At 40.4% G+C, this 22,392-nt stretch overlaps 1 protein-coding gene across 1 annotated transcript in view; it reads right to left on the bottom strand.

Annotated features, from left to right (window-relative positions):
* Positions 1–21,067, bottom strand: part of itga4 (integrin alpha 4) — a 50,900-nt gene extending 29,833 nt beyond the window's left edge. Inside the window, exons 1-17 of the mRNA XM_053328086.1 lie at positions 21,035–21,067; positions 19,843–20,046; positions 19,125–19,243; positions 17,714–17,814; positions 13,712–13,844; positions 12,322–12,389; positions 11,444–11,576; positions 8,394–8,479; positions 8,136–8,198; positions 7,914–8,054; positions 6,886–6,994; positions 4,702–4,796; positions 4,189–4,279; positions 3,631–3,676; positions 3,223–3,377; positions 2,788–2,942; positions 2,437–2,588 (exon numbers count right to left, since the gene is read on the bottom strand). Coding sequence (XP_053184061.1) covers positions 2,437–2,588; positions 2,788–2,942; positions 3,223–3,377; positions 3,631–3,676; positions 4,189–4,279; positions 4,702–4,796; positions 6,886–6,994; positions 7,914–8,054; positions 8,136–8,198; positions 8,394–8,479; positions 11,444–11,576; positions 12,322–12,389; positions 13,712–13,844; positions 17,714–17,814; positions 19,125–19,243; positions 19,843–20,033 — 1,838 coding nt within the window. The 5' untranslated portion in view covers positions 20,034–20,046; positions 21,035–21,067. The remainder of the gene's footprint in view (positions 1–2,436; positions 2,589–2,787; positions 2,943–3,222; positions 3,378–3,630; positions 3,677–4,188; positions 4,280–4,701; positions 4,797–6,885; positions 6,995–7,913; positions 8,055–8,135; positions 8,199–8,393; positions 8,480–11,443; positions 11,577–12,321; positions 12,390–13,711; positions 13,845–17,713; positions 17,815–19,124; positions 19,244–19,842; positions 20,047–21,034) is intronic.
* Between the last annotated feature and the right edge of the window lie 1,325 nt (positions 21,068–22,392).

Here is a 22,392-nt window from a genome sequence, read left to right on the forward strand (position 1 = left end):
AACATTTCCGTGCTGTGTGCCTGCAGGTTTTTGTTCCATCCAATCAAGAGCACTTATGATTCGACCAACCAACCGTCTGAAGACTGAGATCAGCTGATTAAGTGAGTCAAGCCTGGTGTGCTCCTGCTTGGTTGGAATGACAACCTGCAGCCACATGAAGCCTTTATGGAATAGTTAGTGTAGGAGAATCTACAGTGGCTGTAGATATAAAGGCTTATTCTAAGGCCAAAAAATGCAATTCTTATTTTCAGCCAACACTAATTAACACATATTTGTTAATTTTATATTTAACTTCTGCCGACAATAAACATATTGTTCGGCTAGATGCCACTAAATTCTATACAACGCACCTTTAAAACCCTTTAAAGCCATTTAAAGAGTTAGTACTCTGGGCAGCTATTACAAAGGGTTAGTTTCTGTGTATTAATCTACAGCATTGTAATTAGTAACTACTCATAGTACAAAATCCTCATATCGTCCTTGTATATGTTTGTATTAACGTAGTGGTATTGGTACCAACACCATAAGTCATATTTACATTATTACAGAAAAAAAACCTCTTGGATTTATTGTGGAATTCTTCCACAGTGTTGACTGTGATCTACCTCGTTGGTGTTAGTGTTAGACAGTACCTGGTTGGTGTTAGTGTTAGACAGTACCTGGTTGGTGTTGGTGTTAGACAGTACCTGGTTGGTGTTAGTGTTAGACAGTACCTGGTTGGTGTTGGTGTTAGTGTTAGACAGTACCTGGTTGGTGTTAGTGTTAGACAGTACCTCGTTGGTGTTAGTGTTAGTGTTAGACAGTACCTGGTTGGTGTTAGTGTTAGACAGTACCTCGTTGGTGTTGGTTTTAGTGTTAGACAGTACCTAGTTGGTGTTGGTGTTAGTGTTAGACAGTACCTAGTTGGTGTTGGTGTTAGTGTTAGACAGTACCTGGTTGGTGTTGGTGTTAGACAGTACCTGGTTGGTGTTGGTGTTAGTGTTAGACAGTACCTAGTTGGTGTTGGTGTTAGACAGTACCTGGTTGGTGTTAGTGTTAGGCAGTACCTGGTTGGTGTTGGTGTTAGATAGTACCTGGTTGGTGTTAGTGTTAGACAGTACCTGGTTGGTGTTGGTGTTAGTGTTAGACAGCACCTGGTTGGTGTTGGTGTTAGTGTTAGACAGTACCTGGTTGGTGTTGGTGTTAGTGTTAGACAGTACCTGGTTGGTGTTGGTGTTAGATAGTACCTGGTTGGTGTTAGTGTTAGACAGTACCTGGTTGGTGTTGGTGTTAGTGTTAGACAGTACCTGGTTGGTGTTGGTGTTAGTGTTAGACAGTACCTAGTTGGTGTTGGTGTTAGACAGTACCTGGTTGGTGTTAGTGTTAGATAGTACCTGGTTGGTGTTGGTGTTAGATAGTACCTGGTTGGTGTTAGTGTTAGACAGTACCTGGTTGGTGTTGGTGTTAGTGTTAGACAGTACCTGGTTGGTGTTGGTGTTAGTGTTAGACAGTACCTGGTTGGTGTTGGTGTTAGTGTTAGACAGTACCTGGTTGGTGTTAGTGTTAGACAGTACCTGGTTGGTGTTGGTGTTAGACAGTACCTGGTTGGTGTTGGTGTTAGTGTTAGACAGTACCTGGTTGGTGTTGGTGTTAGACAGTACCTGGTTGGTGTTGGTGTTAGTGTTAGACAGTACCTGGTTGGTGTTAGTGTTAGACAGTACCTGGTTGGTGTTGGTGTTAGACAGTACCTGGTTGGTGTTGGTGTTAGTGTTAGACAGTACCTGGTTGGTGTTGGTGTTAGACAGTACCTGGTTGGTGTTGGTGTTAGTGTTAGACAGTACCTGGTTGGTGTTAGTGTTAGACAGTACCTGGTTGGTGTTGGTGTTGGTGTTGGTGTTGGTGTTGGTGTTAGACAGTACCTGGTTGGTGTTAGTGTTAGACAGTACCTGGTTGGTGTTGGTGTTGGTGTTAGACAGTACCTGGTTGGTGTTGGTGTTAGTGTTAGACAGTACCTGGTTGGTGTTGGTGTTAGTGTTAGACAGTACCTGGTTGGTGTTAGTGTTAGACAGTACCTGGTTGGTGTTGGTGTTGGTGTTAGACAGTACCTGGTTGGTGTTGGTGTTAGTGTTAGACAGTACCTGGTTGGTGTTAGTGTTAGACAGTACCTGGTTGGTGTTGGTGTTGGTGTTAGACAGTACCTGGTTGGTGTTGGTGTTAGTGTTAGACAGTACCTGGTTGGTGTTGGTGTTGGTGTTAGACAGTACCTGGTTGGTGTTGGTGTTGGTGTTAGACAGTACCTGGTTGGTGTTGGTGTTAGTGTTAGACAGTACCTGGTTGGTGTTGGTGTTGGTGTTAGACAGTACCTGGTTGGTGTTGGTGTTAGTGTTAGACAGTACCTGGTTGGAGTTGGTGTTAGACAGTACCTTGTTGGAGTTGGTGTTGGTCTTCGACTGTAACAGGTTGCTGACGGCGTTCCGGTGTCCTGCTCTCTGCTGAAGAATGGGTTTTAATGGAGGGAAGGCTTTGGCACTGGTTCTGTTGGTGCGTGTTTCTTTGAGGCCGTAGGAAACCTCAAACCACACAGGAGTATAAATGTCCCTCACGTCTTTCTGTATGTGAATAAAACAGGGACATTGTTAGCATCACAAGAGCAAATCTTATCAGCTATTAACATGTATTAATCCCATATTAAGTGTATTCACTGTATGTATGTGTATGTGTGTGTGCGTGTGTGTGTGTGTCTGTGTCTGTGTGTGTGTGTGTGTGTGTGTGTGTGTGTGTGTGTGTGTGTGTGTGTGCGAGTATTACCCTTTGGAAAACTCTGTGTGTTGTACAAGTGATCTGGCCATTTCGTGCTCTCACATGACCCCTTGTGATATTGGATGTCCCGTTACCATGGAAATAGAAACGATGAGGGAAGAATGGCTTATGGTGGAGGTCAGAGGTCAAATTATAATTAAGATCTGAGGAGAAAAGGAGAGAACATGCACTTTAAAAAGGGTTTGGCCTATAAAAGGAATTTCAACAGTTAAACATTTTGGGAAATATGCCTTTTTACTCCTGTTTCCACTTTCTATGCTAAGCTAAGCTAACTGTGTCCTGACTGTAGCTTCATATTTACCACACAGACTTGAGAGTGGTGTCAATCTTATTATCTAATCCCCAAATGCCAAACTTTCCCACATCAGCAGCTTGGAGCTAAAGCTGGACTATGAGTGTTATACACTTGACACTCTGGTTTACCTATAGCTCCTTTGTACTGTCTGGAGCTAACAGAGAAGCAGACAGTAACGTTGAAGCAGACGGTTGGAGTGTGGTGTTGTCTGCACAGTGCCAGCTGCTGATCAATCTGCTCCGGCAGAGTCAGAGTCGCCTCCACCCGAATCACCGGACGAGTCCTACAGCACACAGGACACATTCAGAGAAAAGATAATGACATTCTGCCTGTGATGAAAACAATAGATCATTTTATTTTCACAATAATTTAAGCAGATGTTGTGAAACTGTTGGTTATCCGGATGTCCTGCTTCCCCTGAAGTAACACTTCCTTCAAATGTATCTAAAATTAACACATCCTTCCTCTGCACCCCTCTGATAAAGGGAAGCTACTACCACCGGAACGTATGTATGTCCTATATACTGTGGTTTTACCTGAGAATTACAGCGGAGTCCGAGAGGAATGCACCAACTGCCACATCTGCAGAGACAGATAGAGAGAGATTAACCTGGTTTAAAATCAAATGAGACTGGAAAAGCGCAATATGGCAAATGTGATGCAGGAAAAAGGTTGTTGTGATTAGGCCTGTACCAATCACTACTTTTATGTTGAAATGATTTATTGTCTCAGAAATAATCGCGATAAACAATATTATTGTCATTTTAAGATCATTTTATATATTTTTATCATTTTTATACCACTGATATAATGATGATATAAAAGCATAATAAAGGATGGAGGCTGGCAGACCGGACTGGACAGAGTTCTTTACCTTTAACTCTTCATAAATAGCCTCTTAGCTGCTAATGTGAAGTATGGCAAAACTCAGGTCAAAAAAAAGATCAAAGTCATGTCCATGTATCATTCCCATTAATCCATATACAGACATGATGATGTTGATAATTATGTTACTGTAAGTTATGATAGGATATATGATATATGTTAAGTTGATAAAGTAATTATTGTGACAGGCCTACTTGTGACAGCGTTACCTTGGTAGCCATTATTATCAATGTCAATGCCAGAGTTCAGTGACTGGCCGAACATGTTGAGGCGGTGACCCAGGATGGATCCAGTAATCCTCTGAAAACACAAACACATACAACATGTTGGATACCAGAACAGATGTTTAGACAGTAGTGGACCCAGGCAGGAACCATGTCCTGTGTGAACAATAACCATTTGGAATTAGGAATCTGCAGTTCAGGGACCAGGAAATTAGGTTATAGCTAAATCTGGCCTAAATCATCTCTTGTTATTATGAGATTAATGTTTTAAGCTTGGGTCTTATTTTCAAATTTTGTCCATCATCTCTATCAGTAAAACACTTAAGTTAACTTCAGAACTGGGACACAATGCTCAAGACAAATACGACAGGTCACAGGAAGTCAAGCAATCAGATAAGTTGGAAACAATCCAACAGTTTATCAAGATTGATTGATAAGTTACCATTTTATTTTGAAATCACACTGAAAATGAGCACACCATAAAAACTGTGTTTGTACCTGAGACGGAGTTGGTGAGATTCCCTCCTGTCTGCCGTTGTAGATGTAGATGGCTCCTTTTAGATCGTCTTCATGTGGTGCACCAATCGCCACATCTACACATACACACAAGTTTGTATTACTGTATTTGTGAGGACTCCATTCTCCAAAAAACAACCTGTACCTTATAAATTGATTTCCAACCAATTGGTTCATGTTACACTTTCTGTGAAAATTAACTTTTGAGAGACTTGAAACATCATTTCTATATCAAAAAAGAATCTAATGAAAACATTTGCTCGATATGTGACATTTAAAAAGTAGCTGCCTTTCTAATGCAAGTAACACATTCACATGATTATTGTATTGTATGATATATTGTATTATATGTTTGCCTTGTGGGATTATTCACTTGATTATTGATGACACCTATAGTGTTGTTGAGCATACAACTATTCATTCTCAGATATCATAGGTAGATAATGTTAAGCTACAGTTAAGAGACGGTTAGCTTAGCCTATCATAAAAACTGGAAACTAGCCTAGCTCTACAGTATATTGTCATATACTATAACTGAGAGAACAGAGCTGTATCTACTGTTGAGGTCATGTCATTTGTACTTTTTTCTGAGAGTTTGGGAGGTTAACAACTTGGAGGATTCATTAAAATGAATGTTAGAATAAGCAGCATTTTAGCAGTCACGTAGTCACTGCATAAAAAAAGACTTGAAAGTGAACGTGTTAGGTCAAACATGAACCTTTACATGGCCTGCGTCTGTTCTTTCACACAGTTGAGACTGACCACTGACAAAGTCCAAGAAATTCTTCATTTTAAAGAAAGTAAAGGATTTGTAAATCTCCAGGTACAGCCCTGCTGGAAAATGCTCCACAGCATGACATCATGAGTACATAAACATGAGAAAATACCAGTCTGCTCCTTTAATATTTAACCTGAATCCTTTGAGGATGTGAAAGTCTGAATGTTTTGACAAAGAGACGGTTACTGGAACACACACACACACACACACACACATGCACACACAAACACACACATGGACGGTCTTCTATCTACCTTTGGCAGATTAGAGGGCAACTTCAGTTACAGAGCAGAACAGTTTTTCATTATAGGTTTAATGAACTTAATAACACACTCCACCCTCTTTGCACATGCACACACATACACACAGATAGTGAGGGGTCTGTGAGTGTGTGAGGGCGTTATGTTAAAAGTCAGTGTGACAGCGGCAAAAAAAAAGTGTGTGTGAGGGTGTTGTGTTAAAAGTCAGTGTAATGCTTAGATAACAGCGGCAGTTAATGTTGGTAGTGGTGAGGTGGGTGGCTTAAAGCTCCTTGGTAAGAAACCTAAAATGCTAAACATAACGTGTGTGTTCAGTTGTTTAGTGCAGTAACAGTCATTGGAGTATTATTATCTTATTAGCATAGTAAGGTAACTGCTGAGTAATTAGATCTGTGCAGAAAATGACAGAGCAGCACTTGGACCTCCCTTATTATTCTGTTGAAGTGCCCTCGAGCAAGACAGTGATTACTAGACTACTACAACTACTCCTCAAACTCATAGTGACACAAGATTTGTAATGTTAGCAGTAGCAATATCAGCAGTACAGTATTTATTAGTAGTAGCAGTTTCACAAGAAAATGTGTAGTGCAGCATTCTTTAATTAAAACATATTTATTTATTCTGGCTTTTAATTAGTGTCATTTTAAATAATTATATCCCCTGTATGAAAGGTGCTCTATAGATAAAATGTATTATTATTATTATTATCATTATTATTATTACTCAGTCAACAACTCTTTAATTCTAATCAATGAATCATTTTTGTTGGTTTTGAAGCAAAAAATATTCCAGCTTCTCTAACGTAACAGTTTTCACTTGTATTTGTTATAATATTATATGCTTTTAGAATGTTCAAACAAAACTAAGTAAAATAATCAGCATGTTTATATTTTTTCTGATATTTAAGCACAACACATTACATTTATTTATTTAAAAAAACAATCAGCAAATGAACTAATGAAAACAATTGTTAGTTGCAGCCATATTTAGTAATATCAGTAGTAATAACTAAGTATGTAAGTATTAAGTAACTAGTATTATTGGCAGTACTATTAGTAGTGACAGTAGTAGTAGTAGCAGTAGTGTTATGGTTTCAGCAAAATAACTGCTGATAGGTTAGACTGTTACCAGGGTAACCGTCATCGTCCAGGTCTCCCAGGTCAGTGATGGTCTCTCCGAACCGGGCAGCGTAAGCGTTGCTGCCAGTCAGGTGAAACTCGGCCTCCAACAGCTTCGCCTGAAACGGAATCCATTAGTGAGGAAATCGAAATCTACACATCATACTACTTCTAAGCAGGTGTTGAGTATGTAGTGCACGTCCAAACTATTCCATAAAGGGCCGCGTGCCTGCAGGTTTAACTGTCTGATTCAATGAGTCAAGCCTGGTGTGCTGCTGCAGCCACATGAACCTTTATGGAATAGTTTGGACATTCCTGATGTAGTGTGTTCACACTGGAGTAATGATAATGAGTCAGTATGTATGGAGTGCCCCCTGTGGTTTTGGGATAAAGACCCAGACCATGAATCACAACGTTTCCTAGTCGTGTCTGACTGAAGACCTTTGTTACATCATTCCTCATTTCCTGTCATATCACCACCATCATGCCTAGTAAAAGAGACTGAAAACCTATTGATTTTGTGCTGCTTATGGACTCTCTTTTCCCACACAAATAAAACAGAAGAGCTGCTCACAGCTGGAGGGAATTAACAGTAATTATGGATGGCAGTGAGACAGCTCCAGAAACCCCGAAGAAAACAGAAAATAAATATTGAATGTTTCTTACAACATTTCACCAACTGTTTGTGAGGTTTAATAAGCATTGGCATCTTAAAGCCACAGTTTGATGGATGTGTGTTAACACGAGTCTTGTGTTTTTTCCTGTTAGTACTAAACAGTAAAGTAAACAATGATATATTGATTTGGTTGTATACCGACTGCAGACACAGCATACTTTGGTAAGATCCCACTGAGCTCACTGTCGACCATGTTGGCTCCATAGACCGATCCCAGATTAATTGTTCCGAGACAAATTTCCCCTTAGGGACATAAAAAGTTGATGTTTAATTAATGTGTGTGTGTGTGTGTGTGTGTGTGTGTGTGTGTGTGTGTGTGAGTGTGTGTGTGTGTGTGTGTGTGTGTGTGTGTGTGCTCTCACCTCCCCCTGGTTGATGTACACGTGGACTCGTCCCTCATCCCTGGCGGCACCCACTGCCAAGGGAGCGCCAACCAACAGATCTGACAGACCATCAGCATTCAGATCCACCACACACACACTGGAGCCAAAGTAAGAGCCCAGCTGCACACAAACACACAGACATGGTAAGTGCTAAGTAATCCATTGTTTTGAATGGAGGATGCTAATAATGCTACTTCTTACCTCTTTCCCCGACACTGAAGACACAACCTGCAGCAGGGCTTTTTCTGCTGAGAAGATGAATACCTGCACATCAAAAAGACACACACATACACAAGCCATCACAACTACATATAAAAAAAACTCAATGACACACCCCTGAGGGTCTTCACAAAAAGCATCAAGAAGAAGTGAGGATGCTTTGAAAAAATGTCTACAACTCAAACTGGTCCAAAACACAAAAACAAACATTCAGATTTGGTCTGACAGTTAAAAAACTACCTTGCCCTTCTGGTTGTATTGCGGAGCTCCACCCACCACCTCCGTAGAAGAAGGACTCAGGAAGTGACCGGCTCCAACAGAATAACCTGGAGAGCAGCAGGACACAGTGTCACATATTTAAACAGAGGAAGAGGCTCTTTGGTTGACCAAACGGACCAACTAAAGCAGTGATGGAGCTAGTCTTGATCGCTCAATGAGGCTGGGTATTGGTACTTGATACCTTGAGTAAGATGATGTAATAAAATGATACAAAGTAGTATGGAAACGACTCCCATCAAATGATACCTGTAATCGATCCTTTTTGCACCCAGAGCTAGAAAATATGAACTTGCTCACAGCCAACGTTCTTTGTTATTAGATTTAATGATTGGTCCACTGCCACAGCAGCTACAAGTCATCTGTGGCGGTTAAGTTGTGGTAAATTTGAGATGCAGTCTTAGCAGTTAAGCAGCCAAGATGCCACCTAAACTCTGTAAAGTCTAAAGTCAAGAGCACCAAATGTGGAATGGGTATCGAATGAAGTACTCAATTTGTGGCGGAATCACTTAAGTATACTTGGATCGGTACTGGTTCACTCAACATTTGATACTGACAGTCTCCATGGTCTCATAGTCCAAGAGCAATATAAAAACCACTAGAATGTTTGGAAACTTCCATGCAGAGGCAACAAGCAATAAGTATCTGTCTGCACCTCTTCTGAAAACTCTCTGATGGAGTTTGGATGTCTGACCATGTTGGAATGTATTTATAACTCTTCCACCAGCTACACCAGGCTAATCATTGTGTAAACTGGGTGTGGTTGTTACTCTAATTACTGGATGGGGGTTGAGATACAGTTTGACTATCCGACAAAAACTTAGGTTGAAGCACACTGACAACTCAAGTGTGTTTTGTTAGCTCTGGACAGAGCCAAGCAAGCTGTTTAATTGCTATAGCCCCCCATTGCCATTTTATTTGAGCTTCTGAATACTGCAGTTGTAATTTCACTTATATACTATATATACTTCCCTTGAAAATTATACAGTGGAACTAATTGTTGTCTCCATGGCGAGTACGAAGCGAGTGATTGGGGACACCTGTTTCCTGTCTTTATGCTAAGCTAAGCTAACTAGCTGCAGACTCCTAGCTAACATATTTACAATACAGATGTGAGAATGGTATCAATCTTCTCATCTCATTTTCAACACTGTCAGCAAATATGTGTATTTCCCCAAAATACAGAACTGTAATTTTAAAGCTGCTGTATGTGCAGAGTAATAATAATAACTAGATGATTCAGCATGTTTATTCAGCATTTAACTGTTCCTCGTTTCCCTGTTTGTGATAATGAGAGCCTGACAGTAAATGGACTGTAAATGGACTGTACTTATATAGCACCTTTCTAGTCTTTGGGACCACTCATAGCTCTTTACATCACATGTCATTCACCCATTCACACACATTCATACACTGATGGCAGGGGCTACCACGCAGGTAGGCAACCTGCTCATCAGAGGAATCTAACCATTCATTCACATTCACACACCGTTGGCACAGCAACGGTAGCAAAGTGTCTTGCCCAAGGACACATCGACACATCGACAAATCGAACCACCAGTCTTCCAACTGGAGGACGACCGCTCTACCTCCTGAGCCACAGCCGCCACAGTAGAAAAACACTGTGTAGAGATATGTGTATATAACACAAAAAACAACATTTGCCTAGAGTGAAATTTAGGTTAAACACATAGTGGTTATAGATGAAACCTCCATGTTTAATATTAGTTGTTACTTCCTGTTGATTTGTGTTGGCGAGTTAACTCTTTCACACATAGTGCTCACTGCAGTGGACAGCTATTCAAAAGCTGTTTTCTTATGTATGAAAGGATTTTGATGGCACACTTCAGCCATCACAGTGGATACTAGTGTATCATCCCATACATCACCACTAAACCTGTAGTCATGTGTCTGGTTGTAGATCAGTTGATTTATGTTATTATAATGTAATAGTAAATCATTTGGTTATTCAAACAAAAACAAAAAATTCAAACATTTTTTTCATGCCTAAAGAGAAACACACACACACACACACACACACACACACACACACCTACAGGCCTATAGTCTAAACACGCTTTGACTGATCAGAAAATTGGAAAGGCTGTATCTATATAAGTACAATCCATTTACCGTCAATCCATCTATTATTATCATCAGTGTTTGTGTGTTATTTCTGACACTGGGTGAACAGTGAAGATGTTTTTATTGTTGTTGTTTTTTTCTATAGAGAACAAAATCCCTTCAGCTGAGGCATATTACACCTTTCTGCTCGGCTTCCTGTTCAGCATTGGTACTCAAAGATGTTAAACTGCATGTTAACCACTATGTATTAGATTAAAATAAATGTGTGAAAATGTTCTAACCAGTCTAAACTGACTAAACCATTCCTGTAACATATGCTCAGTAAGAAAAACAGAAATGAAAACGTGACATAAGTTGTCTTATATTTCCTTAATCATGAACTTCATTTAATTGTTGCTATTGTGGATCCCTGTTAACTGTATTCTCTCTGATTTGTTCTTTCATATCTGAAGATTTTTTACACATATCCCATCAGCGCCACACCAGAGCACAGAGTTCCATAACGAGACGCCCAATTTAACTTTTCAACCGCTCTCCTTCACAGTAAAATGATTCCCGTCATAACTTTTGCCTCCTGCAGACGCCAGAAGCCAAAGCCGAACAAACAGTTACTGTAGTTAGGTGTGTAAGTCTGACAAAAATACACACAGCGTGCCGACGCTTCTGCTCGCTCGCAGCTGTGCGTGGAAACACAAGTAAGGCGTGAAGTGAAGTGTTTCTTCAGGCTGAAGATTGCTGCTTCTCTCGACAGGATGTCAAACACAAAGAGTTATTGTTTAATACTTTCTACTCAGTCTGTACTGTGTTAAAATGCATCCTGTGTAGACAGATACCTCTGCTCTGCTGACCTGCACACTGTGGACACATGTTGCTGTTATGAGGATAAATAAAAGGTGCACGTTGACAGTAGCAGCAGGCAGATCACTTACCCAGGTAGCTTCCAAAGCTGACCACTCCAGTGTCTAAGTCCAGATACGATGACAGTACTGAGCTGGTCTTGTTGTAGACCACAACTGATCCAGTCCAATAAGACGTCCCTGGAGCCCCAGTGATGATCAGATCCTGAGAAGAAGTTAGACACATTTCAGAGTTGTATCACAGTAATAGTAATAATTGCTTTCAAATGGAAGTTGAGAGTTACTTTCTACATTTAAAGTCCATGTAAAGTAAGAATAAATATGTGTTCTGAGTTTGACATACCACAGAAAAGTGTGTTGTTAACCACCCTGCCAAATTTGAATGATTAAAAAAATCACCAAATATATGAAATTAGGCTTCAAAGTTGTGTAAAAATCAGCCTCTTTCTCTGCTCCCAAACGCTGTGGGAGTGCTGTGAGAGTTCACTGAAACCCCGCCCCCTACCAAGTGTCACCTGTCAATCAAAGTCACCACCTCTACAACAAAACATGGACGTTATGTCTGAGAGCTTTCTGCTGCTAACTCAGCTGCTAGCTCGGCGGCTAACTTGGCTAACTGATTTTCAGACCCGCCCACTAAATCCTGAATATAGAAATGTTGAAACACAGTTTGTGAAGCCTAGCTCCACAATTCAAATCTAAATGGTTGAAATGCTAAATACATTTATGACTTATTTAATGTCACATTCACTTTACACAGTCTTTAAGCATCAGGAGGAGGAATAAGAAAATAGCAGATGGCTTCCAGAGGCTCCACATAAAAAAACAACAATAAATGGTTGTAAGAGAAGATCAGCTGATGAAGTTATAAATGTGACAGTAGTGATAGATCACATTCAAGCTCCTGGTGGAAACATTGAAGACAAGCTGGATTTGTGTGTGACACTGACCTCTGTCAGGAAGTTGGAAATACCAGCCTGACATGACCCATAATCCTCCCCAAACCTCCTCTGGTGGTCTGGAGACAGAAAAAAAGACAGACAGACAGACAGACAGACATACAGACAGACAGACAGACATACAGACAGACAGGCAGACAGACATACAGACAGGTAGCAGACAGACAGACAGGCAGACAGACAGACAGACAGACAGGCAGACAGACAGACATACAGACAGACAGACATACAGACAGGTAGCAGACAGACAGACAGGCAGACAGACAGACAGACAGACAGGCAGACAGACAGACAGACAGACAGACAGGCAGACAGACAGGTAGCAGACAGACAGACAGGCAGACAGACAGATAGACAGACAGACAGACAGACAGGCAGACAGACAGACAGACAGGCAGACAGACAGACAGACAGACAGACAGGCAGACAGACAGGCAGACAGACAGACAGACAGGCAGACAGACAGACAGACAGACAGACAGACAGACAGACAGAGAGGTGAAGGTGAACAAACAAATAATAAGATAAAATCCTTCAACAGCTGCTGGTTTCACACACACACACACACACACACACACACACACACACACACACACACACACACTGTAGAAAATAAGCAAGTTGGCAAAACAGAAGAACAGGAACTCTCAGGAACTTTTTTTTCGTCTTGTCACTTTATATAAATTTGGGATGTTTGAAAATAAGGAAATGAGGCGTTGGCTGTGTCTTTTAGCTCTTTGTAACAGACCAGCAGAGTGGAGAGTCTTCTATTACATAATAATGTAGCTCAGACAGCCCATCTCATCCTATTCATCTGTGAAACAGCAGCATTAACTTGTATTACTGTAACTCACCCACTATACAACTCTTATCAATAAATGTTATATCAGTTGTGATTGTAATTACATTAGAATAGCATTGTTTAATATCAAGTAGACCACTAATGTATTAATAATAACTTGTACATAATAAATAAATAATAAAGTTTGGTTTAAATTGATTACTGGGCAGCTGTACTTAATTGAAAAAAGGACCCTTCCCCTCAAATCGTCATTATTTTCTAACTTGAGTCACCTATTTAGACACAAATATTTAACAATTTTATGAATGGAGTTCAGTTCACTTATCATGGCTGGTTCTACTCTGTGATATTTGTCTCATATTGTGCTTTCTGTGGCTATGGAGGACAAAATTATCATTGTGGATATGTCAGATTGGGCTTGTGATCTCAAATATATAACCTGTGTTACTAAGAGATAGAGAGAGAGATAGAGAGATAGAGAGAGAGAGAGAGAGAGAGAGAGAGAGAGAGATAGAGAGATAGAGAGAGAGAGAGAGAGCGAGAGAGAGAGAGAGAGAGAGAGAGTGTGTGTGTGTGTACCTCTGTAGCAGGGGAGAAATGGCTGGGGATATGCCATGACGTCACTGAAGCGATAACAGATTCCATTGGGCAGCTTGTTGTTCGTACTGTCTTTCTTTGAGTGGTAGACGTTCTTCCAACGGTGAGCACAGGCCTGAACACACACACACACACACACACACACACACACACACACAAACATGTGACATGGGGTCATTACTGACAATAACACAATCACAAGTTAGCAGCACAGTTATTCCCATGACCCATGAGTGTTTGTGTGTGTTTATTCTCAACCTGAAATAATCCTGTTAACAATCTTTCCTTCACAATCACAGTTAAGGTTGTAGATAGTTTTACTCAATCACGGAATTTAAAGTCTCTTTCAGACACTGAATCTGTACCACTGCTAGCTTCATGTACAGTATCTGATGAAATAATGCATTTGGGTCTCTCAGTTTCCTATTGTAAATGTTCCATAATGGCTTCATTCACACATTAAGGCTAAGTCATGCATTCCACGTCTGCAGGGCTATGAGGGTATTTTTGTCATCCACCCATATCGGTGTAGACCCCTCTACAGACTTCCACATGCAGCACGACTGTACAGTATGAGGCAAGTGCACATACAGATGGAGGAGCAATTTAAAAAGACAATATATAAAGTGCAAACCTTGTTATATTATCCATTGTGTCAAATCTTCATCTGAAAAGTAACTAAAGCTGTCAAATAAATGTAGTGGAGTAGAAAATACAATATTTTCCCTCTGAGATGTAGAAATTAGCATCACATGGCAAAGTACAAGTAACTCAAAATTATACTTAAGTAAAAGTAATGTGAGTTAGTCTACCCTATGGGCCTGATTTACTAAGATCCCAAATAAAGGTACTAGATAGCATGCACAGTGCAATAGATTGAGTGTGTTTTGAAGGTGATCTACTAAGAATAAGTGTGTAAATGAAAACAGGAGCAACAGGTGCAGACAGCAGTGTTTAAATGAGGGTTTTGTGTCTTAATGGAGAGTTTGGACGAGCAGAAAGCTGCAAGAACAAAATGAAATGTGATCAGATTCTAGTGAAAGAGGTTAACTAATAGAGATTGAGTTATTACAAAAACTAATATTACCAGAAAAAGCCACATATGGGAGAGTATTAGTGACAAAGTCAATGCTGTTAAAACCAAAAATATTCCACAGTATACAATATAACACAGGTGGAAAAACTCTGTCCTGTGTGTATTCTGTCATTGTACCTCCGTCTCCTCGTCTCCATGGTAATAGCCGGTAAATACCTGTCCTTCAAATTTATTATTTAAAAAAAATTTATTATTTAAAAAAATCACCTTCAGGTTTGGTAAATCACAATGCTTGTGCTAAATAACATATTTACATTTTCTCCTCCCTGTATTTTACACACTAGGGTTAAAACGCCTCATATTACATATTCATTATGGATTTAAAATCTCACATAGGTGTTCAGATGGGTTGAGATGTGGTGACATAGGTCATAGTCTATGATTCACCTGGAAGAGACTACTCCCACCAGGATAGAAATGCTTCATCATAGGCTAAAGCTGATCACTCAGAACAGGGATAAATGGGGGACAACCCAAGCCATGCCTTTGGTTCCCCTCACTGTAGGGGTTAAAGCAGTCAGACCTATACTGGTTTTTCTTCTGGTTTTCTCTTCCATCTGTATGTTGTTATATCAGGTCAATGTTAACAGCCACACAGAAAGTTAAGTTCCCACACTAGGTTTCTCATGCTGCTCTCTCAGACCACAGATGTCTGTTCTGACTAATTAACCACAGTTATTTCTCCATCAGCACAGACTCACAGCACAGTGGAGCAGAGGAGAGAGATGACGACAGCAATGTTACCCAGTCAGTTACCTGTGCGCTGTCATTTGCCCAAATTAATACTTTTAAAAATATTTATACAAAATAAATCATTTAAAAAAAAACATTATCTTAGCTGTGTGTGTATCTCTCTCTTTCCCCTGCTGCTGCTCTGCTGCTCTATCAGTGTCCAATCTTTTGCGCCGCAACGTTATCAGTTGGGTTTTTTTAAGAGTGATAAAAAAAAGCGTGAGAATGTAAGAAAAGTGTCAGTTGCATAAGTCGATGCATGAGAGGTCAACTTCAACTTTTATTCTACCCAAAATTTGAACACAGGGAAGGAAATCACTAATGGTACAGCCAATGTTTACGTGTCAACATAAGCTATTCATCAAACTATATAGAGTTCTGCAAAAAAACAAGTCTGCTAGCAACACAAACACACAAATATCAGTCAGCTGCTGTTGTGTAGGCCTTTTCTACTACAGCAGGCCAAACCAGAGCCTGACCCATGTGGGAGTTTTGAAACCAATACCAATTTTAGCATTCATAGATAACCGTTATGTGATATGAAGTATATTTAACATTGTTAAGCATTTCAAGAAATGAACACGAATATAATAGACAATAAATAATAATAAAATAGCAAAATGAACACCAGTACTGTGCAGTATTAGTCATTATTTCAATTGATTGAACTCCAATCAGAAATGCTTTCATACCTTGTTTATCCATAAATGTGTAAGTAAAGCTCACAAACAGCAGAGTGAAGTGATGCAGAGGGCGTTAGCAATGTTACACTCTAATGTTATTATTCTGTTACACATGTTCAGTGAGAACTTTCAGTAGTGGAAAAACAGAATTTGAAATTTAACTTTTGTAAATTTAACGACTGTAATTGTTCAGTTAGAGACAAACTGAACTGTGAGTCCTGAACAAAACTGTTTGGTGTGAATACATGTTCACACGTTAGCTTCCTTAGCTGACAAGCTATGAAAGTAGCTACGTGGTTAGCTGGCTAGCTAATGTGACTAAAGGCAAATGGGGCTAACAAGTATGATTAAAAGGCCGTCCACACTGAGAATGATAACTATAAATGTATAGTTTTAAATCTGGTTCCAATTGGAGTGGATGGAGGAATCCTCACTACAACTATAGCGATAACGATAGAGGAGAGCGATATCGTTGGATCACTTTCAGATCGATTTGAAGCAGATTGTTTGTAAGTAGATCTGTGCTCATACTGTGTGTTACTGCTGCAGGGCTGCACTTTTACACACTGAGCTTCAACATCTGCTGTGTGTCAGTTTGGTGCGTAAATACTGAAGCATTAACTAGTGTGTGACATACTTCTGATCAACACACTGTATCAGTACACACTGAACTCTGCTGCTTTTCTTTTCATTTCTCCTTACAACTTACTGTACTGATACATTGGTTGGGCACTAGTCCAAACTATTTCATAAAGATCCAGCCTGTACACACACGAATTGACCAATCAACTGCTTGAAGACTGAGATCAGCTGATTAAATGAGTGAAGCCTGGTGTGCTCCTGCTTGGTTGGAATGAAAACCTGCAGCTACATGGTTCTTTATGGAGTATTTTGGACATCCTTGCACTACAAGAACAAAATGGTAAGTAAAGCTACAGTTATGGGTTCTGATTTAGTTTTCCACTGTTTTCCATCTGCTTCTGGCACTGTACGTTCCGGGTACTGCCAAACAGCTTGTTTGTAATATGGCAATTAATAATGCAGACACTTGGAGGTGTGTTTCAATATACAATACAAGTAATAGTGTGTAGGGGAATACTAAATTAAGTACATGTCCCTGTTAGGGTTACTTTGGCATTTTCAAAATGTTGTAATACTTCCAGTAGTGAGAATTATGTTCTAAACTATCTAAACTAGACAAGGCATTTCTAGAATCTATGTAATCTTGAAAAAAACAAAGTTGAGGAAACACCCACACTGAGGCTACAGGCTTCCACACTGTTGCCACAAACACATAAAGAAGAAGAAGGAGAAGTAGAAAAACGTGCACAGTAGCTGCAGTATACGTGTGGTTAATATGTCAACTTTCACTCATCACACTGACCTATCACAGCTCATCTGTCATCTTGATGTGTTGTTACACCTCAGCGGAGGTATATTATGTTTGTGTGTGTTTGATAGTGTGTGTTTTACCAGGATGTCTCCTCCTTTGTTTCGAGGTTGTCTGGACAGACTGACTCCCAGCCATTGGTTATCACTCTCTGCTTGACACGTCTTCCCACAACTCCCCACATCTGTATGCGCACAAACACACACAAACATCAGTTCAACATATTAACACGGTTTCAAACTCATTCCTGTACGGTGGAGAAAGCTGGATTAAAGCCTGCATCACACATCCCCGACCCTGCTGTTACACCTGGAGCTGAACTGGAGGAGGCAGTATACTATTATCCCTTTTCCACCGAGCTGGAGCCAGTGCTTAGGTTAGGTTACTTTATTGGTCTCCCTAGGGAGAAATTTATCTTGGAGACAGGGACAGTGTTGCATAAATAACATACCATAAAAAACAAAACAACATGCAATACAAACGTACGGTAAAAAGACAGTGGTGGAACAAACGCAAACTGACATTGGATGATCCTACTCATGTACCACCATACACCCCCCCACCTCCCCAACCTGCTGGTTCGGAGCTAGTGCTAGTGCTAGTGCTCAGGCGGTGCTAACCTGAGCACCAGCGCGTGCCTTTGACGCACTTCCATGATTCACCAGTGAGACGCAGCAACATGCCGCAAGGCATCTAGCCGACCGAAAATGAAGAAGAAGAAGAAGAAGAAGAAGAAGAAGAAGAAGAAGAAGAAGAAGAAGAAGAAGACAGCTCTGGCAAAAAATGATAAAAAATAGTACTTTTAATCAACAAATGTTTAACCCTCTGTAAATGACAGTTAGCCATGCTAGTCTGCTAATAAACGTTAGCCACGCTAGCCGGCTAATAAGCATTAACCTCACTAGCCGAGTAATAAACGTTAGCCCCACCCCCAACCCGCTGACGTAATTGGTTCTTGCTTTAGACCAGCAAAAAGTTGGTGCTTGTTCTGGCTGCCATTCTGAGGCTTGGGGCTGGAGCTTTGGCGGTGAAATAGCAAAGAACCAGTGCTTAGTCAGGCTCTGGTTCGAACCAGCACCGGCTCCAGCGCTGTGTAAAAAGGGGTTTGTGACACAAATACAGGATGTTTCTCAACCCATTAGTTGTTCAGTTTATCTGACTAATTCAAAATTTCCACATTTGGAGATAAATGTTTATACTGTGCTGCTGTGTAGGACGGCTTATGCTTTGTGTGCTGCTCTTCCTCTTCTGCTCTACCCTGTGCAAATGGTTGGTGGCTTTGGTTGCTTCAATGTTTTTGGGGGGTTCTTTCATACCATCAGCCATCAGACTGTACAACACCACAGCTCCCAGTAGCTCCCAGTAGCTCCCACTAATAAGACTGAGGCTGTCCTCACTGTTTAATCCCAGGAACATTGCAGATTATTTTAGAGATTGTTTATTGTTATTCTATTTTATTACCTTACCTTTATCCTTATACACACAGATACTCACCAGCATACATTTGCTCACAGCTGCTGGGAGTAGCGCTGACCCTGCAGCGGTAAAGAGCTCCCGGAGATACTGCAGGAGGAGGAAAAGATGAGTTTCCTACCGGAGCGCCAACCACCAACCTGACAGGGAGACAGACAGAGAGAGGGAGGCAGTGAGACACACTGAGCAGTGTCTGAATGGCGTCTGTGTGAGAAGCATCAAAGAGCTTCTGTCATTGACAAGAACTGGCTAATTAGCATGTAGACACGCACACACATGCACACACACACTGAGACCTACTGTGAAGATGCTAATGAAGCATCACTATGATAATTCAACAAATCCAAATATACTGATGTCTAAAGCTCTTTTAACCATTTCAATGCCAGAGTTGATGACTAATATGGGCTCAATAAAGGGCCACAAGTCGATCAGAGGAAGTCCATATAGGATCAATAGCAGATCTATAGTGGATCAACATGAGATCAATAATTAACATATATAGAGAAGATGAATAGTCAATACCAGATTAATTATACATCAATAGTACGCCAAATTAGAGTTAATAGTAGATAAATAAACTATTCATAGTAAATCTACAATGAATCAATAGCAGATCAGCAGCAGAAAAACAGTGGATCATTTGTCCTCTCGCAATAATAGATCAATAGCAGATCAATAACAGATCAATAGTGGATCAATAACAGATTCATGTCAGATGAAAAGTATAGATCCAGACCAGCTGTGAGATCCAGAATGGTACAGCAGGACTGAGTATCCAAACATAGAGGACTTGGGGCCATTGAACACCAGACTGTGCTCCTGATCCAGATTGTATCCTTCAACAGGATAGAGCAGAACCAGGACCTGAACCAGAACCAGCAGGATCATCAGGCCCAGGCTGCAGCGCTGCCATGCTAAGGGATTCATCTCTGAGGACAAACTGCAGGAAACCAGAGAGACAACGATCAATAACTGATAATCATCCATTCACTTTAACTCAAGCTTTACTAACTCGCTGCATGTTTCCTGAGAATGTGGAACTATTCCTTTAACTCACTGAACATTTGATCTATTGTTATTTTGTCTTAATTATGTTGCCTCATGTTAGTCCTGTTTTTATATTATAATTAATACACATCTGCAGAGGATCTTTCACTTTTTATAACTGTTCTACAAAGTCGAAAAAACACTCAAAATCATTTTTTAACTTTAGATTTACTCATCTATCAGATTTATGAGTAACTCAGATATGAAATCAGCTGGGGGGAACAAACTAACAGCCCCTAAACGTCATGGTCCAGTCCCGAGACTTCTTCTACACTGTTTTTTTAAACTTATTGGGAGTTTGATACGGAAGACGATTAGAGCCATGTGTGAAAATTGTTATGAATTTTTAATCTCAGAATTCTGACTGTCAACTCAGAATTCTAACTTTTTTCTCACAATTCCTACTTTAAATTTAGAATTCTGACTTAATTCTACCTTAAACTCAGAATTCAGACTTTAAACTCAGAATTTAGACTTTTTCCCCTTCAAAATTCTACCTTAAACTTAGAATTCAGATTTTAAACATTGAATTCTGACTTTATCCTCACCATTATGTCTTTAAACTCAAGACTTTAATCTCAAACAAATATTTCATGTGGCTCTAATCTTCTTCCTCATAGCGGCACGTGTACTTGTAATGAGACATCCTTCTCTCTTCTTCTCTTTTACTGTAGGCTACTAACTTTTTGCTGCTGGATGAAAGCAGGGCAGCAGCCAGTGACTACTCTTCTTTTCAGTTTATATACATAACATCTTTAATAAAACCATTTATCAATTAATAAATCTGTCTTTAAGATATCTACAATAACTCCAAATGTCTAAAAACTTCTTTTTGATTGATTGATTGACTAAAGTGAATTATTTATTATCATTTACCGTACCGGTCAGGCTGCTCATATCCCGGGTCAGACAGCAAATATCCCGGGTCAGATATCCCGGATCAGATTGTGTGTTTGGGCAGATGTTGAATGAATAGATCCCACGTTCGTTCCTTTAGTCTCCGTTAAACGTAACCCTTGTTCTGCTGACAGTGTGAGTCGCTGATCAAACCTCCTGTTGCGTCTCTTTACGTCTCGTGGAGATAAATTCCAGCCCACGAGGAGGCTCGGGTATCCTCTGACAGACTGAAGAATGAACAGAGAAACAAACCGAATGAAAGAAAGTGAAGAGAAAAATAAAAAAGCAAAGTAAAAAGTGTAGTTCAGCAGAGTTGAAATGGGTTCAAGTGAAGAGACTGAGCTGAGCGCGCGGAGACCCTCCCTCCATCTGTGCGTGTGTGGGTGCGTGCGTGCATGTGTGTGTGTGTATAACGGTGCCCCCCCCCCCCCCCCGCCCTGCCGCTGTGTCCGCCTAAACTGAGCGCGCTAGTGTGTGTGTGTGTGTGTGTGTGTGTGTGTGACTACACGTGGGGTGTTTCCTCTTCAGTTATCACTAAAGTGTGAATGGAGTCAGTGGCGCTGTAATCTGATTTAAGTGTCTGAACGCTGAAACACACAAATACCCACAACTGCTTCAGAAACAACATACGAACACACACACACACACACACACACACACACACACACACACACACACACAAAGTGGACATAAGCCCACACAACATCCAAAAAGTAGAACCTTAAAGCTAATTACCATTTTAAAATGTGGGAGTCTAATTCCAGTATTACAGTATAACCACTGTGTGACGTCACAGGTGTCCTCTGCTCTGCAATCCTGCTAAAGTAACACTTAAAAGTATAATTGGGGCCATGTTCAGACCAGCATCAGCAATGCATGCAAAAAATACTGCTGCCTCCAGAGTAAAGTCAATGAAACTATTGCAGAGGAGCAGAAATCTCCACCAAACTCAGTCATTCAGCAACATAGTTCAGTGTGTACGTTAGATGTCAGTCAGAATGTCACTGAGATGCTACAGTCATGCAAACAGCTGTACTTTAGTGTAGCAATGTTTTGAGCTGAATAGAATCAGCTCACATACAGTGGCAATGCTAATATTTATTCATTTGCACTCAACTGAGCAACTGCCACAGAGGTAAATGCAGAAGTGGCACAGCCACCAACAGTCACTAGATGTTCCAACTGACTTCCTGTCAAAACTGCAATAAGAAAAAAGTGTTAGGTTGGTTGCTGGGGAAACAAAGAAAAGGGGCATGTAAACATCAGTAGAGCATCCACCAAGGGCAGCATCTTACTAAGGGCAACATGGGGCACACACACACACACACAAGATACGTTTTCT

The sequence above is a fragment of the Scomber japonicus genome, chromosome 11, assembly GCF_027409825.1.
Source record: "Scomber japonicus isolate fScoJap1 chromosome 11, fScoJap1.pri, whole genome shotgun sequence".
Classification (NCBI taxonomy): Eukaryota; Metazoa; Chordata; class Actinopteri; order Scombriformes; family Scombridae; genus Scomber; species Scomber japonicus.